The 18,805-nt window shown below is 48.3% G+C and overlaps 1 protein-coding gene across 1 annotated transcript; it reads left to right on the top strand.

The window, feature by feature from the left end:
- The first annotated feature begins 567 nt into the window (after positions 1 to 567).
- On the top strand, positions 568 to 13,632 carry LOC121670673 (carnosine N-methyltransferase 2-like). The gene is given in 11 exon segments (XM_042041199.1): positions 568 to 791; positions 2,278 to 2,425; positions 2,427 to 2,474; positions 2,476 to 2,510; positions 4,552 to 4,613; positions 5,963 to 6,101; positions 7,647 to 7,699; positions 10,769 to 10,876; positions 10,984 to 11,114; positions 11,414 to 11,507; positions 12,509 to 13,632. Coding segments are annotated over 11 exon segments (1,311 nt in total). The 5' UTR covers positions 568 to 654; the 3' UTR covers positions 12,865 to 13,632.
- Positions 13,633 to 18,805: the final 5,173 nt, after the last annotated feature.

Genomic DNA, 18,805 nt, shown 5'->3' with positions numbered 1-18,805 from the left:
GTAAACATGGGATCACAGACTGGTTTGGGTTGGAAGGGACCTTAAAAACCATCTAATCCCAAACCTTCTGCCATCAACACTCTAAAAATGCCAAGAACCTTCCTGACAATCATCAGCCTAAAAGCTGATTGCTATTTAGAAGGTAAATTTATTGGAATTCGATACCCAGGCTTCTCAGCCTGGAGACGCGAGTCCGAGCGTGTTGTGGTGGGCTGATGGAGATGGAGCCCTGGGGGGGGGGGGCTCGGGGCTGTGGGCAATACCAGCCTCAGACTGGCTTGCCCTGGGGAGAGTGAATGACCTATTTCTTCAGGATCAGCCCAAAACTGACCTCCGGAGCCGCAGAGTGCAGGAGGAAAAACAGTCGCTTTGTTTTCCTCTGCCCGCAGCCCAGCTCTGGCTGTAGCCATCATCTCGCTTTCGAGCTCTGATCAAAACTCAGCTTTTTCAGTTTGTACGGAAAACAGAGTTCAGAGCGGATTTAGTCACGAGCTCGCCAGAACGACCGAAAACACGGCTGGCAGAGGGTACATCCTCCAAAGCCACCCCGCTGCCAACTCCTGCCGGCGCGGGCAGCTGCCCACAATGTCCCGTTGTTCGCAGCCCCGCGGAACAAAGGCTGCTGTTGGAGGCTAATGCCGGCTCAGTGGTGGCATGCGCCTACGTGGGCTCTGCAGCCGGGGGGGGCACAGGGCGGCAGGGAGGGGGAGCAGCGCCCCTGGATGTACAAGGAGGTTTCCAAGGGCTGCGCAGCTCCTGGCTGCTGGGCACTTCTCGACAGCTCCGGGGAGGTATGGCTTCCTGCCGGGACCTGCGGGGTGTCCATCCCTGGCTTTGGCATGGGGGGGGGGGGGGTGCGGGATGACTTAGCTGGGACAAGGCACCCCCCCAGAGGTGGCTGGGGGGCACGAGGCTGCTGCGGGTGCTGGGACACTCCAGGTGCATCCACTGGTGCGCGGTTGGTGTCTGGGGGATGGCATCTCTGGTGGGAATGCTGAGGGATTGAACTAACTGATGTAAAATCACTGCCCAGGTGGTCGAACGGCACCAGGACCCAAATCCGCACTTTAGACCTAGCAAAGAGGTTCTGGTCTTTCCTCACTTAAAATGTTCTGGATATTTTGTTGAAGAGTAGCAATGCAGTTGTTTCTGGCTTAACGTGCTGCTGCGGACCTGCCTTGAGGTGGATAACTTAAATCCATGTGGAAGCCAAATCTGGTATAAACCAAGGCAGGTCGCTTGTTGGTGAAGCATCTCCACCTGACGTCCCTGGTCTCAGGGATCTGTGCGGGGCAGGAAGTTTTCTGAGGATTTCAGCAAGAGGGGAGGCTTTATCTGTCGTCTTCTCAATCTGTTCCACCTGCTGTCCTCAGGCAAAGGCAATGATGAGGATCATAATACTATTCTTTCCACCAGTGGACCTCACCTGGAAATATAAAGTCTTTAAATACTTTCTTTTTTACACTCGTGTTACTAGATTTTAGGCAAAAGGAGCATCAGTCCGGTGGGTGCGGGTAGGGGAAAAATCCAGAGGCAAGTGCAGGGAACGCCCAGGATTTTCTGTGTTTGGTGACTGCCGCACCTTCTGCTGTGTTAACCCTTCTTGGGGACCTCCAGCCACCTCTGCCCTGGATAGCTGTCCCCCCAAAAGTTTCCTTGCTTTCTAATCCCTGCGGCTTAGCAAGCAGAGCGGGAGCAGGCTGGGCTCGCTGCGCCCCCGTCCTGGCTGCCCGGTCCCGCCGTCCCTTTGGTGGGGCAGGATAGGGAGTCCCAAACTGCCCGGGGGCTGCAGTGCTCGCTAGAGGTTCTGCAGCTATGCCCCTGAGTCACAGACGGAAAAATCACTTGTTCAGGTCTCCGGGCAGCCAGTGAGCTCTTCTTCTCCCTGGGGACGGCAGAGATCTCCCAGCGCATCCCCCATCCATCAGGCAGCAGCGCAGCAAGGATGCAGGAAAGCGTTCCCTCCCGCCCAGGGCGGCGAGCAGGAAGGAAAGGCAGGGCTCGCAGCACATTAAAAAGTACACGGAAACGGCTCCCGGTCTGCCCGGCGCCGGCTCGCACCCCTCAGCCGCTGCCACTCCGGCTCCGAAGGCTCGGAAGTCTCAATGTGTCCCTTTCTGTGTTTCTCTCGCCCGCACGCAGCGCAGCCCCCGCGCCATGAGGACACCGCTGCGGACGCCCGGCCCCGCGCTCTGCCCGCCCCGGCGCCCCGCTCCTGCCCCGCGGGGCTCGGGTTTCCCCCTGTCCCTGCCCCAGTGACGCTGCCTGTCCCGACAGGTCCGGCAGAGCCGCACGCCGGGGCCGCGGTGCCCGAGCGCCGTGCGGGGCTGCGGCTGGACATGCCGACCTAGGGCACGGACGCCCGGCTGCCCCCAGCCCCGCGCCCGGCTGCCGGCTCACGGAATCGCAGCGTGTTCTGAGCTGGAAGGGACCCACGAGGATCATCACCAGCCCCTGTGTCCCTGCACAGCATCCACTCCCACCATGGAGCCACCTCCAGAGGTGAAGAGGTATGTGGGTTTTGGCAGGAGCGGGATGGTGTTTCCCAGCTGCTGTCCCTGTGTCACAGGTGGGTGTGTGTGAGGTGGGAGTAGCAGCAGATGTGTCCGTGTCCTGGGACGGATGGGGTCTCCCCCCTTAGCCTCTCCACAGCCTAAGTTTAGGAATAATGAAATTTATGAGTTATGAAGAAGTTCTTTCAATTTGTGTTCCTAGAAACAACTTTTTCAACTTAAAGGGGTGCATCACTCAAAGTAATAGTGTGAATTCCCTGCACCTGCTGTCCATAATGCACCCAGCTCTGTTCGTGGAGGGAAGAGGTTTAACCTTGTAAGCTCAATCTTGGCTGGGAGCTGTGGCAGAACCAGCTGCCTGTGGACATCCCACTCCCTGGCAGTCCCTGCCTTGGTCCTGCTGCTGGTTATTGGGGTCCTGGGGTCGGCAGCACCAGCCCAAAATATTATTTACAAATTTTAGGATCTGGTCTGGATTTTAAGCCAGATTTTAGAGGAAGTCTGTTTGTTCCCATTTCACCTTCTCAGCAACGTGTTAATCAGTCTCAGATTCCAACCCCTGCCTGCAGAGAAATGGCAAAAGTGCCAGGGGAAGAGATCTTGGCATCATCTGTGCTGGTGAATGCTTGTGTTGAAGTCTGTCCCGGTCTCCTGGCATGGCTGGAAACACTTGACCGGTCAGAAATGGAGTTCATGGCCAGAGTTGTTCCTCCCTGCACAGGAAAAGCCACACTACCCTTGAGCATTTTAGTGGGAGATTTACTCTGAAAACCATCTTGCTGAGTTCACCCAGCTGAGGGGACAAAATAGCCCTCTGTTCTGAGAGGCAGAGATGGGAGAGGTCAGAGGGTTGAGTGGAAATTGGAGGGACTGGCCTGCAGCCAAGCTGGAGATTATGGAGGTGGGCTGAGCTCTGGCTTCTTCCTGCTGAACTTCTGAGAGGTCTTTCCTGGGGAGAGGTGAGGGCAAGGTGGTGGAAGAGAGACCTTTGACATACCCCATGGAAGCGAGTTACACGACTTTGGCACTGAACTCAGATGAAATCAGCTGCTCTTGCAGGACTCTGGCAGTGCCCCAGTGTCTCCAAGACTTCTGGGACATCTCAGTCTTTTCTTGCCTTCGCTGACCAAAGCACTGCAGTATTTGCACGTGGCCACTTCCTTGCCACATGGCCAGCATGGTCCTTACGTATCTGTATCTCAAAGCCCCACTACAAGACTCCCTTCTTTACTTTTCCACCTCCTGCCTTGTTTTTCCTCCTCTTGGGATTTTTTTCCTTGGCAGAGAAGACTATTGGGCTGGAGTCTGCTATCTCAGGCTGCTTGTCCTGAAGCATTTTCTAACAGCAAAGCTTTGGTGTGCCTAACACAGGTTGTACAGGATATCACCCCTAAGACATGCTGCGCATCTCAGTACTGAAATGTGGTTACCCAGGAGGTGACTCTTCCCTTTGCACAGACAGCCTCATCCCAATCCAGTCTTTGCAGAAGTGAGGTCCTTGCTCCAATTTAAATTCATCCCTTCCTTTTGCCAGTGGCACTTCAGCCCTGTTTTATGTATGAGGCCCGTTGTCAAAGGAAAATGAAGAAAGGAAAATGTCAGTCTAATGCCTGCCACTGCATTAACTGGTTAATGGTTCTGCAGGAGTATGAAAACTTCCACAACACGTCTCACACAAACACTGGAGCAGTGCCCAGTTGTGGATGCCCCATCCCTGGAAGTGTCCAAGGCCAGGTTGGACAGGGCTTGGAGCAACCTGGGATAGTGGAAGGTGTCCCTGCCCGTGGCAGGGGACTGTAACAAGATGAATTTTGAGATCCCTTCCAACCCAAACTGTTCTATTGACTCCAGGATTCTATGACTATGATCAGCTACAAAGAAGTTCTGGCTTTCTCTAGTAAAAAAGAACAAAATAAAATATGGATTATCAGGAGAGGAAAGTTTGTCCTGGAGCATCTTCCCTTCGTTCTGCATTTTGAATGCAGCTTCAAAAAAGCAAGGTTCTTCAAATAACTGAAGTGCTATACTTTCCTTACAGGAATAGTTTCTCCAGCATGAACTTTGAAGCAGAGATTCTGACAACTCCACACGATAATTCAGGTATTTGGGAGACAAAAGGAAAAAAAGAGATTAAAGTAAAATGCCCACTCAGATTGCTATCACTGCAAACATGTTTTAATTATTTTGGAGTTAGAGATAGTTAAAAAAAAATATATATATATATATGAAGAAACAGGATGGTAAACTGACTGCAATTCAGGTGAGTTCAGCTTTATGTTAGGGTAGAGTTCAAAGTGTTGAGGATAGACATTAATGTCTTTACCACCAGGAGGGTTGGACCAGGAACACAGCTGCCAAGGACGTGGTTTGGAAACAGCAGAGACATTCAGTTTGAGATTACTGTCCTGGGTGAGATATACATAGTCCTTTATCAGTGGTGACTAAAAGCAGGTGATAAAAAAGCAGCTTCTTGAAAGGCAAAAATGAGGATGAAGATGTTCTGCTGAGTCCTTCATCCTCATTTCATTTAGGAGGAATAGCTGATTTTTTTTCCCACTGAACGATGCCTTTTCAGCATTGATCTCCCAGGTGGAGGCTGCACTAGGAGTGCCTTCCTACTGCAGCCCTCTGTCCTGCAGGGCATCTTCTCGCGAACCTCAGGTCTTAGTCCTGTCATTGCACCTCAGCCCTGAGCAGCTGGCCAGAGCCTGTGCCCTGGCAACAGCCCTGTCTTTGGGATGGGACAGCAGGAAAGGGAGACTTTGCAATAATTGCTTGCAATCCTTTGAGTATCCCTGGGTTTTGGCTCAGAGAGAGAGATCTTGCTGTCAGCCACCCACATTTGAACACGAGCCCATTCAGATGAAATGTTTTGCCATCAGCTGCCCTCCTGGCCATGAGCTGCAGTTCCCAGCAGGGAATTCAGCTCCCTGGCAGCCCATTTCAGTCCCACGCTGGTCAGTCACAAATGAGACGCACAGGATTGACTACTTTTGCTTCAGCTGCAGGTGGCAGTGTTTGTGTTGCATCATCCCTCCTGGGAAGTGTGCCAGGAGCTGCCCATCTCAGTCACACTGTCCAGCATGGGCACGAGTGACAGCCCCCGGGTTTGGACCCCTTCACCTTTTCTTTGGTCTTCCAGAAAACCGTTCCTGTTCCATCCCTTCCTGCAAACCGAGTGCCCCACATCTGGCTTAAACATTTTGAAGACATTTTCCTCAGGCTGACCTGTAGTGATGAGCCATTTAGCAAACATGCTTATATCAAAGGGTACCCAAGAATAATTTTTGAGCCCTGAGTGTGAACAGGTTGGAAAGTGCATCCTCTGCATCGTTTTCCCAAATCTCTGGTCTCTGTAGGGTTGGGTTGGGTTTCTCCCACAGGGTAAGTGCTTTGACCCTCCATGTGCCTCAAAGCCTCTAACATGCAACCCATATTTGTTTCTCAAGAGCTCTACATGATCCCTTCCATGAGAAGCCTCACGGCTGAGGAGTATGTGGAGGCCTTTAAGTCCTTCTTGGACCACTCAACAGAGCACCAGTGCATGGACGAGTTCAACAAGGAACAAATGCCCAACATCGTGGCTGGGTAAGGAGCTTTCCCTGAGCTGGGAAAGCTCTCTGTTATCCTGGGAGCCAGCAAAAACATTTAAGGATTTTTTGGGGCAGGAATGAACTTTTAATGCTTTTCACATTTAAGTGCCTTAATAGTGGTTTGTAGGATATTCTGTTTAAAGGCTCCAGAGTACGTGCCGTTTCAGTTAATGCACTGTGCTGCCTCTCAGCTTAAGTTAAGGAAAGAGTCAAGACCTCATTCTCATGTCCACCTCTTTTCATTAGCTGATTTTCCGAGGATTAAATTTGTGGTTTTTTGGTTGGTTGTTTTTTTTTTCCAAAAGAAAGCTCTCTTAAGCTCTCTCCCTGCTTTTGGGACTTCATCACATCCATCCAAACAGAAACACATCTCTAATTCCCTCCTAGTGGCTAATTTGTGGTTTTCACAATCCCCTAAGACCTCCTTATTTCTATCCTAAGTCGATTTGCATTGCTTAAGTACCAAATGGTAATCAGTTTTGTAAAGTACTGATGTAATATCTTGAGGCTGGATAACTGCAGATAGCTTCAGAATAGCCTAGATCCAAACCACAAGAAAGCCCCTTCAAATCTGGGTAATTTTTGGGTGTTATAGCAACTGTATTCTCCAATGAGAAAAAAAGTTTGGGAAGGCAAATTTTTATTCTACAGATCAGACAGATATAGATAAAATAAGCAATAAAATAATCATCATTAGCGATTATATTAAGAAATTTTAATCGTGAATTTAAATCATGGAAAATCATTGTGGATTTCTATGATGCTGATTTTGTGTTTGTCAAAGGGTCTTGACCCTCATTAGGGCTAAGGGTCCTGGACTTGCTCACACCCTTCAGGACTTACTACTCATTCCACTCTTGTGGAATCATTGCTGTGGTGTCTCCTGAGGTTGTGTTTGGGAAACTCAATCCCTTGGCACAATCCACACCTGAGAGCAGAGTAAGGCCATAAATCATGTCAGAGCATGGCTGTTATTAAATATTCTCTTAGGAAGCACGTGACTGGAGTCTTTTAATAAGCAATTTTTCTAAGATAAAAATTATTGAAGATCCAGAGCCTCCTCCGAATTTCAAACCAAGATTAATGTTGATAAGAGATGATTTCCAATCACTTGGATAGCCTGATGGTTTTGATTTTCTGGGTTTTTATATCCAATATTTCCTCCTGAGGGTGCTGAGGTTTTCCCCAGCTCACCTTGTCCCTACTTCCGAAGCAGTGCCATCCCAGCCAGGTACAGCCTCTTTGCCCTGGGGTTCCCTTTTTGCACAATGCCAGCCATAGCCTGAAGAAAACTCCTTGGCAAAGGGTGAGAAACTCTACACCCTGGTGCCTACTGTGCTTTGAAATATGAGCTGGCTGATCTGGGCAGGCTCCTGCCATGCTGGTTATCACTGGGCTCAAAGGGGATGCTCAAATTTTTATACCAATTCATGTGCATAACATGAAAATTTCCCGGCCAGTGTGTCATCCAAGCTGTAAGAATGAAAACATGAAGTCGTGTGATACAGCGTGGTTAAGTCATGTGTATTTATCCTTTCAGTGTTGGCACTGGAAAATCGACCATCAGCGTTCTGGGAGTTGGGAGTGGCACAGGTGAGGAGGGGGGTGCTGGGGGATGGGGATCCCTGTGGGGAGCAGAAGGAGATGCTGAAACAATGGGCAATGATGAGAACTGCTCAGGCATCAAGGACAGCGTTTCTCACTGAAGCACAGAAGGGCAGAAGGAAGAGGGGAGCTGGGATAAGGGGAGTGCTCCTTCCCTTCCTTCCCTCTTCATCTCCCTTCTGAAGCACTGCTGCTCAGCTCTTTCTGGGCAGTGAGATATGTGTGATTTTAGCTTAGTTTCTGCCTCTTGGTGACTCTCACCTGGCTTTATTTGCCTCAGTGCAAGGACTCCTCCTTCTGGTTAGGTACAAGAGCATCTGCAAACCCTGCTGGAGAAGAATTAATGACATTGGAGATGTTTCTTCCACCCAAAATCCTGCCTTAGACTATCCCCCCTGAGGGGATCTCTCCTTTTGCTTTGCTTTTAGGGATCCCAGAGGCCAAGGCTGGGCAATGCCCTGCTCCCAGTACTGCAAAACCACCTGGCCACAACCACTAGCATGGACTGCATCAGCTTTTTCAGGACATGTTTTTTGTTACTGCTTTTACCCAGTGATAAGTAGGGTTTAACTGCAAATGATATTTTTCCCCAGAGAGAAACCCATCCTTTGGAAAAATAGCTTTAAAGCTGTTCTAAATGCATTTGTGTTTAAAAAAAGCCCAAAACAACAAAAACAAAGTGGTGAAACAGCCAACTTTGCTCCCAGAGAAACTGGGAGAAAATAAAGAGTAGAGAAAAGAAGCGTTGGTTTGATTTGTCAGAGTTTACTTCTGCTTTGAAAAGTATTTTCAGCCGAATTTTAAGTGCTATTACTTTCAAATGAAAGTATTTTTCTCACTTTTTTTGGTTTTGTTTTCCTGAGTAAGAGAAAATTAGCATTTGATTGTTTTCTCCAACTGGGAATATGTTGGAGTATATGAGAAACCAAGCAGGAAGAAATCATTCAGTTCTCAATTACCCTCTATTTTCATTAAGTAATATAAACCAGAAATTCTGACTCCACAAAAGCTCAAAGGGGAAATGAACTTTTAGCATCGTCCTTAATTTTCCTTATGTCCTCTTCAGAGGAGGTTTTAATGGCAAAATAAAACCTCTAAAATTTCCTATATTTGCTGGGTGAGTGTCCCTCGGATATGGACCTGCACCCCCTCAGCTTGCCCATGGCTGCAAGAGCTGAACTTCTGGGGCTGGGCAGCGAGTAAGCTGGGATGGCACCAAGCAAAAGGTTATATCTGATCCCTGACCTTTTCAGAGGTGGACTCTGGTTTCACAGAGCCCCCAGAATTAGTTTAGTTGATGAAAATATTAAAGGGGATTAGTGGCCAGCTCCACATCCTGAAAGCCTGTGTTGTGGTCCAAATCATGTTTGCTCAGTCACCCCATGTTTTCTCAAGGCTGGTTTAACTCTGGGCTGGGACTTGCCAGTTGCAGAGAGGTTCCAGTCCTGTCCCAGCCTTGCTGTGGTCAGGGCTGCAGGGTTGTTGCTGGCAGGGCAAGCTGCAGCAGAGGAATTCCTGCCCTAGAGTGCTGTATTTTACTGCTTGGTTTTACAGACACCTTGGCTGAGGTTTGCTCTTGCAAACACTGGATTAAGGGATTTTACAGAGGTGGAGTGAAAAAACCTCCAAACCTAAGCAGCTGTTAAGGTAGCCACTTGCTGCTGATGTACCCATTTTCCTCCATCAGTGGCTCCAGGGCCCAGGGCAGCGATACTCTGCCTCTGGCCTTGCCCCGAGCCTTGCAGGGAGCTCGAAGGGATGGTGCTCCCCAAACCAGGCACTTACAAACTGGCATTTAGGTGTGTGACAAATCATTCAGCTGCTTGCTATAGGGATCTGCCTTCCTGTTAGCAGTATTGGTGCCTGCACCCACCTTCAAAGGATGCAGCCGCTGCCTCTTCCCTTGAGCCTTTGGCCAGCCCTGCCCTGCTGCCACTGCATTCCTCAGAGGCCTGGGGTATTTTTTCTCCAGTTTCAAAAGACTCCTCCTTCCTCGGATGTCCCTGTAGTGCTGGCATGGCTGATATTTCCCTCCTTGAAGTCTATTTACTGCAGCACCTGCCAAAGATGATGGCTCTTCCCATGGCTGGTACATCAGCTGAAAGAGCAGGGAGGATGCAGTATCTCGTATCAAGACCTCTCTGTGTGACATTTGCAAGGACAGGACTATTTTTAGGCCCCACCATCAGCTACAGAGAGGATTCTTGAAGAGGTCCCACCAAGGTGGTTGCATCTGCTGTTTATTTACATAGTTTCAAGTGAACCAGGGGGACTCAGACACTTGGCGTGTCATGGCATTTCTGGGAAATAAGCAGCGTGACCTGTATCACCTCAGAAGAGGTTGGAAATTTCCTAGAACAGGAGGACAGACTGATGCTTACTCCTCCAGAGCTTACCCAGCAGCACAGGAGCACCAACAGCTAAATTTGCAGGGCACCTCCACACAAATATGTGAGTCTCTACTTGTGTTTCCAAGATAACCATCAGTTATTTGATGCCCAGGGCTGAGACCATGTGGACAATCCCCAAAGAGGAAGGATCCAGGATGCTGCATTTCAGTGGGTCTTTTCTCTTGTGATGCAGTTCCCCAGGACTTGGGGCTGTGTCACAGCAGCCACTGTGTCCCTGTGACAGCCCCAAAGGCATGGACCACCCCACGCATGTCGGAGTTCCACAGCTGTGTCAGCTGCCTCCTTGCACCCATTAAAACTTTCTGGGGTTGTTGCAAATTAACTTTTCATGGTTATTTTTTTAAACAGTGAGCTGTGATTCTTTTGACTGGTCTGTCCCACCACCCAGGGTATTGCTGTCAGCAGGTTTTTGTGCTGCTGCTTGTCTCTGCCTTGTTCTCAGGCTCCTCTGTACCTCTCTGTTAGCTCGAGCAGTACGATACCATGGTGAGAGTATCACCAGGTTATGCCACTGCATGAGCCACAGAGCACGACATGCCTCACTTCTGCTGGGGGGTTTCCTGGCAGGAGTGGTGGCAGGTGCACTGGCATCCTTCCATCACGTTTACCTGCTTTCTAAAGTAGTGACTTTGTGCTTATTGAGTAGGTGAGCAGGATTTGAAAATGATCAGGATACTGCAGGCTGTGCACCCAGGGGTCTTTATTGACAATGAGATTGTGGAGCCCAACCCACAGCACGTGGCAGCTTACAAAGGTAAGGCTACACCTGCTCCCAGGGTTATAGTGAGGACCATCCATTTGAATGATGGGTTTTTCTGCTGTTTTGTGATATTCATGGCTTTCTTCTACTTTTTGAAACAGAGCTGGTGAATCAAGCTCCAGACCTGCAGAATGTTTCTTTTATTTGGCACCAGCTCACTTCCTTGGAGTATGAACAGCAGGTGAAGGAGAAAGGCACACATAAGAAATTCGACTTCATCCACATGATCCAGGTAATGGACATTGCTTTGACACAGGACTATTGGCTTTAACTACTCCCTTCAGTGCTGCTGTGTGCTTGAATTTAGGACCAGAGCTGAGCACAGCTCTCCCATAGCAATTCTGCAGCAGCTCTACAAACACCAAAGCTGGCAATGCTCAGTGCCGTGAGGTCTCCCTAAATGTGCACGCAGAATCAGGAAAGGCTGGGAAGCAACTGGGACAGAATTTAAAACACCTCTAAAGAAAGGGTTCAAGCCTTTGGAGGGTCACTATGGAGGAGGAATAATGGCTGTGTCACTGTCTCTCCTAGATGCTGTACCGTGTGGAGGATATTCCCAATACTATCAAGTTTTTCCACAGCTGCCTTGACCATCACGGTAAACTCCTGATCATAATTTTATCAGGTAAGGGAGACCTTGTATTTTTTGTTTAATAGATGGAATTTTGAAGAGCTTTGAAGTTTGAAAGTCACAAATATTTACCTGGGGATACCAGTAGTGTTTATTCTACAGTAAATAACTAAAACAAATGCTGAATTTCATATGGAGCATGCAATCTTGGGCTTAGCCCTGGACCCCAGTGTCTGATGGGTCGACTTAGGCACAGCCTTTGTGCTCTTGCTTCCCTGCTTATGAAATTGATGTAGTGGAGAGAAGTGCGGCTGTCCATGAATGAGGGTCAATCCTTCCTCATGGTGAAATCAACAGTGTAAAAACACAACCTGAGCTCTGGGTGGACCCATCTTTGGGGCTCTTACCTCGGCACAGCAACAACCCAGACCACAGCAGGAAAACAGATGCTGCCAAGAGCTGCAGGCTTTATGGTAGGATGGGAAAAAAGAGGCACTATGTGATGGCACTCCTTTAAAAAATAGAATGTTTTATCCCTTGTGCCATTCATTAATCCCCTGCTCATAGTGTGGTGGAAAAAGCACGAATTCCCATGTTTCCCATTAAAACTGCCTCTCCCATTGCCTGTAGGCTGTTTCCCTTGCTTTCTGGGGCTGTTTTCCCACATTTCTTCAATGTGCATTCATAATTGAGGTTTGATGTATGAAAACTGCACAGTTTTGGCCAAGGGACAGTTAAGAGGCTGCACGGACATCCAGGTTCAGCACGTTGGTACCTCTGTGTGTACCCTTCCTTCTGAACAAATTCGGTGCTGGAGACATCTCCCAGGAGTTTCCTTTAAACAGGAGAGTTTCGGAGGGAGGGCTGAGGGAGACTAGCTATTTATGAGGCACAGACATTTGTAAGCAGACTCATGTAAGGGGAAAGCTCTCCTCCTGCTCCTGTCAAGGTCTGGGCCGGCAGCGAGCGAGCCTTTCCAGCTCATTTCATAGTTCATTAGCTGGTGTTTGACTGCCTTGGCTTTGCCAAAGTAACCTCCCCTGGTGCCTCGGCAGACAGCAGCGGATGGGCCAGCCTGTGGAAGAAGTACAGAGACTGCCTGCCCGCCACCGACAGCGGCCACTACATCACCTCCAGCGGCATCACGGAGGTGCTGCAGAGGCTCGGAGTGGAGCACCGCGTGTACGAGTTCCCGTCGGGCTGGGACATCACCGAGTGCTTCATCGAGGGGGACGCGCTCGGCGGCCGCATGATGGATTTCCTGACGGGGACAAAAAACTTCCTGGGCACGGCCCCGCCGGCGCTGCGGCGGCGGCTGCAGGAGGCTCTGTGCCAGCCCGAGTGCAGCAGCACCAGGGACGGCAGGGTCATCTTCAGCAACAACCTCAGCATGATCGTCGTGGAGTCCTAGAGCCCCGAGACGAGCTGGGCTGAGTGCGGGGCACGGCGGGCACGGGAAAGGGCAGCATAGAGAGGAGGTGGGCTGGCAGGATAAAGGCAAGGGAAGGGGAGTCAGCTGCAGCCTCCCCCTGCCAGCCAGCGCCAGGGGAGCCGCCTGCCGCGCTGGGATGAGCTCTCTGTGCCGACGAGGTCGGCAGGGCCAGGATTGCACCCTGGCTGTTTAGCCCATCCCTAGGAGAATATTTTCCAGAGAGCAAAGAGCTCCATCTCACTAAAAGCCTACCTGGAGTTGTGTTTAACAGTATGCATCCCGTCTGTGCCTTCAGTGGGACTTCCACTGTTCTATGCAGCCAGCGTGTTTACACAGCCACAGACACGCGTCTGCACCACCTTCGCAGCTGGGAGGAGGTGGCAGCCCCTGCGCTGGCCGTGTACAGACCCACCCAGGCACTGCTTCCATCTGTGCAAGGAGGAAAACAGCAAGATGGCCCTGCTGCTTTGCACCCAGGTAATGTCACTGCACCCAGGCCTGAGCTGTTAAGTTGCTCTGCACTAGGCTATTTCACATGGTTTTATCAGCATAGGCATTTACTGCCCCAAGTCTCTCAGCGTCTCGCAGTACAGACATGTCTTAAAAATGTATCAGCCTTTTTGTTTGGAGCATATTTTGGAACCCAGGATGATACTTGCTCTGTGCTCTTTCAGGCAGATATTAATTTTGTTACTTTCTTACTACTGTTTGTCTCCATGTAAAATAAAAGCAATCTTAAAACAAAAATGTCACATCTGGTTCTGCACATGTGGGCTTACAGAAAATGAAGAGCAAAGAGGTCATTTAGTTAAAACCAAAAAATATGCAAAGTACTATTTTATGGAAGCGTTAAGGGTTTCTTGTAAGTGAGAAAGATGAGCCTGAGGATTTGGAAGAGCTGGGAGTGAGCTGCAGCTTGTCCTTGTGCTGCAGCCCTGGGAGGCAGCTTGGCTCTCTCAGAGCAGCATTGCTGCAGCACAGCAGAACAGCACCAATGGCACTTGAATGTGGTGTATGTGGTTAAAATGTTAGTATTATTAACATGTTAAGACTATTTCCACAGAGCCCTGGGTTGTTCAGAGGGCTGAAGGAGGTGCTGCCAGTGCAGCCAGCTCCAAAGGGAGATGCCACACAGGATGCCAGTGAGGTTTGGCTCTGCATTTGGCACCATGGTGCTGTGCAGACGCTGGACTGAGCACATGAGGGAAAGCTGCCTGCAGTGCCAGCAGCCTCACTGCAAACAGCTCTGAGGGGAGAAAACACCAGATCAGATGGGAAATACCTGCAGGCACAGAAGCTATCTCTGTGTCTGATTTTTCCATGCTTAAGATGGGTAGGACACACCCTTGTGCACCTCTAGGAGCCCAGGCTGAGGCCTGGGATGGATCAAATGGCTTCTTCCAGCACCATGAACACATGAGTCATCACAGTGGCTTGCAAGACCTCCATTGTCATTGTCACCCAGATCCTGCTGATCCTGCTAAAGTTGTCCCACCCCTCCCACTTGAATGCAGCTACTGCCAAGGGCAGCACTGCCTGTCTGAAAAGGTAATGAGCCCATGGAGTCATTGGGGCTCCACTCTGTCCTTTGTTTTTTTTCGGGTATTTTTTTAAAGTTTGGTTTTTATCATACCTTTTGGAAACACAGCCATTTCTCCTGAAACTACTGTAAGGAGAAAGATGAGCAAAACAATGGGAAACAGTGGCATGATATCATCTCCCTGGCAGGACTGAGGCACCCTGGCCTGCAAGTACTATTGCTGTCAGTTCCAGAAACATCAATCAAAACTGGACAACCTGCTCCAGAGAACCCCATACCTGTGCACAAGCTTTTTCCTTTGATCCATCCTACTGTTTATTCCATAGGCATCTCCTTCTCTGGTGCTGGCTCCCAGCACTGGGCATGGAGTGAACAGCTGGGCTGTTGGACAGGCTCTCAGTACTGCTCCCATCAGTGTTCTTCTTCCACTATGAATTCCCATGGTTTATTTCCCGTCAGTAGCGATATCTCTGTCTCTACCTGGTAGATGAAGAGGAAAAACAAAAGGTACCAAAAACCAGGCTTACTTTTCAAGCTTAGAAGAAAAATCTGCCTGTTAGTCTTTGCAGAAACTTGGCACAATAGAGGTGTGCCCAGATCTTCTGCAACCCAAGAGGTTTTCCACTCCTCCTTGGAGTTTCCTGAGTAGATAGACACATTTCCAATAAGCAGATACTCAGCAAGACCCATCTGTGAGCAAAAAATTTACCCACACCATTGTAAATCAATGCGCAAATGCTCAAAAGAAAAGGAGCACTTCAAAGCAGACTGTTTAGTGACAGGCTGGGGAGATTAAACAGGGCACCCCATTAAAAACACGGCTGCTTAATGCTTTATATGTAGTTTTTCCTTTGATTCTTCAAAAGCAAGCAGTTTATCAACAACTCTGCTTGTACACCTGGAATAAACAGCATCCTAAATGCCCCATTTATTTATATATTTATTCTTTGGTGAACATTAATAACTGTTTTGCTTTCTAAAACATTCTCTCCTCCCATGCAGAATTTCAGACTGTGCTTCCCCAGCAGCAGAAGTGTGGCCACGAGAGGGCTGCAGCAGCCAGCGAAATAAATCCACCTCCCGAAACCCCTGGAAATGCTGAGCTGAAGCAGCAGAACCAAAGAGTCAGGCAGACAAATATGTTCAGCTTCCTGTGCTGGCTCATCGCATCCTGATCCCAGCAGCTGGGGACCACACTTTTTCTACTGCAGTCATGGGCTCTGACTCTGATTCTGGGCTCTGGTTTGTAAGAAAGTCACGATGGCACAGCACAGGTTCCACAAGAGATGCATAAAATCTGCTTTTGGGTTGTTTTTTTTCTCCCACTCGATGGCTGAAGTACTGCAGCTCGGCTGCCGCTGGAGCCCAGGTCTGCGGACAGCGACCCAGGAGTGACAGCTACCGGGGAGGGGAACACAGGGAAGGGGATGGCAGGAGTGAGAGGCTGCTTCAGCCTTAGCTTTGAGGCAAATTAACCCCACTGAGATCAGTTCAGGGGGAGTCCTACTCCATCCTGAGTTCCATGGCAGTTTCCAGTTAGTGAGGAGCCAGTCCATGTCTCCCAGAGGCAGCTGTGCAGTTCCGTCATTACGAGTTTGTTCCAGCCCAAAGAGAATGCTTTTGGGGATAACCATGCAGTAAGCTGATTCTGCAGTAGAATCAATGCCTTCAAAACCCAAACTGTACTGTTTCCCATGGATCAGTTGCAGATTTTTCCTCATTTCCAGTTCATAATATGCCCATGTCAACGCACAGCTCTGATTGTGTGTTACAGTCCCCTAAAAAGGAGCTACTGAGAGCAGCTCTTTATAACACCAAGGATGGATAATTGTAGTTTTACTGGGCCTGTACACAGTCTTGGGGGCTGAATGGTTTGCCTTTGAAGTGTTGAGGCTTCTCTACTCATGAGTGTCATCAGGCGAGTGAAGGTAGCATAGGAACTGCAAAATCTTGTAGCTGGTTTCTGAATAATCTCATTAAAAAACAAGCTCAGTAAAATACTGGAGCATATACTGAAAAGATTAAACCTAATCTCAATAGGGGGCAAAAATAAAGAGGCTGAACTTTATTTCATCCCCCTTCAGTATTTTCCCACAGAAATCTGTTGAGGCTTATATCATACCTGGAGGATTGTCCTCACCTTTCTGGAGCTTACAGAGGCCTTTGTAGGAATAGTAACCTCCTTGTCATATCTCATCCTGCTTTTTAAACTGAATTTTTTTTGAAGGTCATATCTTTCAGACTGAGGATGAATATCTAATCCAAGTTAAAAAATATCTTTATTATTGAGCATTGCTCCTTGTAGTGACTCCATTCCCTTCCTGAAGTATCAATAGAAACTTAAATCTTGCTAGATGTTGGAAGTCCTCTTAGGCAGAAAATGTGTTGTTCATCCCACATTCTCCTTTAATTCCTTGTTAACAGCAAGTAAATAAAGAAAGAAACAAATCCCTCCAAGATAAATGTTTGGAGTAGGAGCTCCAGCTGGAAAGATCTCGTGCCTGAGGAGGGTTTGTGGAACATGTGAGATGGCAGGATCCCAGTGGGGCTTCTCATCTCTGAGAAGGAACAGGGAAGAGCAGAACAGGAGTTTCATTTCCATTCTCTTCTTCCCGGTGGTCTGATGACACTTTCGATTAGACCTGCCAGCAAATTGCTAGAGAAAACATATGTTTTGTCATACATTGTAATGATGGTGCCACTGGTGAATTTATAAATGTGATAAGGAAATTTTCAGAGCGGTCCCTAAGTCCCTGTTGCTTTGTTAACATTTTTTAGCATCCTATTAATCACTCTGTATGTATCTGTCAACAGCTGATATTATGGATTAAGGAAGATTACAGCTCATTGCTCCAGTGGCTGTTTTCTTTAGGATTTAACTCTACAGGAACTTTGCCATTGGCCTCCCTCTGGCAAAACCAGCCCCTGGCTTTTGCAGACACTTTGCTTCTCTGACTAAGAGTGGGTTTACTTTAAAATGTATCAAAAATGCTCATCCAGAAGGGAAATGTTTTGATTTTATCACTTCTGGAAGAAGGGCTAATACACTTCCAGTGCTGAACAAAGAGTCCACAAGATACTGATTTACAGATGTTTCCATGTAGATAAATGTTGGCTTTGGTTTTTCATGCTTGTGCAGATCATGTCACTTGTTATTTGAGGAAAGGGGATGTTACTTGAGGAAATTCAGAAAAAAATTCTGCAGGTTTAATAAATTTAACTCATGAACTTTCTCCAGTATTTCCTGTCAACTATAGGTCGTTCTCCAATTCTATGTATTTGTTGTCCACTTTGGGATGCAAAGAAATCCTTGTGACTCCTATGATGCAACACAAGCAGAATTAACACCAGAGAATCAAACAACTCACCCTTGAGTAACATTCAGACTGAAAATTATTCACCCAAACTTACCCCTTCGGCCAGGACTTGTTTTTATACACAAAACCAATGGTGTCAAAATACCAGTTTTGGTCTAGACATCCTTCCTGAGCTTATTTAATTCTTACAGCTTGTCTCCAAGGCCTCATCATTCCTTGCTCCCTTCTCTGGCAGGGCTTCCCCCCACCACAGCCTTATCCCAAGGCAGCCAAATCCAGGGAAACTTTCCTCCTTTGCTCAGAGGATGCAGGGTCATGGCTGACCTCAGTCCTGGCTCACTTGCAGTTCCTGCCAAATGTTGATGCAGATTTCTTGCTTCAGAGCCTCAGGTGACATGAAGCTTGTCCGGGTGTTTTACTGGGAGCCTCTCACTCCATTACAAATGTCTTAAAACAGCTAGCACTGCCAGAGCCTGCCTTCTCTGCACTTTGTGTAAATTACCCCTGGGCCACTGGTTAATGTTTATTATTTCTGATGCTTTGAAATGTTAAACTGAGGGCTTTAATATAACCTATAGTACAAGGCCAGGTAAAGGGGTTAATTGGAGAGGAAATTCTTGTTTTCTGTATGGGAGAGCTGTATTTTGCTCCCCCTAACCCCTAGCAAATACAGTCCCCAAATTCATTCTTGTTTCGGTGGGAATTTAAATAAATCTTCCAGTTCCACCTCTCAGCCCCAAATTGCCTCTGAACATAATTAGCCTTTATACTGGAACTGGGGCCTTGTTTATTTATGTGTCAGTCCCTGGAAAGTGTAGGAATATATACAATTTCACTCAGGCTTAGACAAAAACTCCTCCTTGACCAGAATCCTGTACTATCAAGGGAAGGAAGGAAAGCAAGGAATATAGAAAATAGTCAATATTCTACATCTTTCTTGTACTTCCCCCAGCCTCTCTCCCCTGCCTTTTGGAAACCTGTCAGTCGTGGACCTTATGTGCTGGTGGCTGCACCTAGGCAGTCCTTGCTCCTCCTTGCCTTTTCTCATTCATTTCCCTAATTT

Source organism: Corvus kubaryi, unplaced genomic scaffold, assembly GCF_017639235.1.
Source record: "Corvus kubaryi isolate FWS band 111438036 unplaced genomic scaffold, C.kubaryi_AGA036_p1.0 37396, whole genome shotgun sequence".
Taxonomy (NCBI): Eukaryota; Metazoa; Chordata; class Aves; order Passeriformes; family Corvidae; genus Corvus; species Corvus kubaryi.
This window is presented reverse-complemented; position numbering and strand designations above follow the sequence as displayed.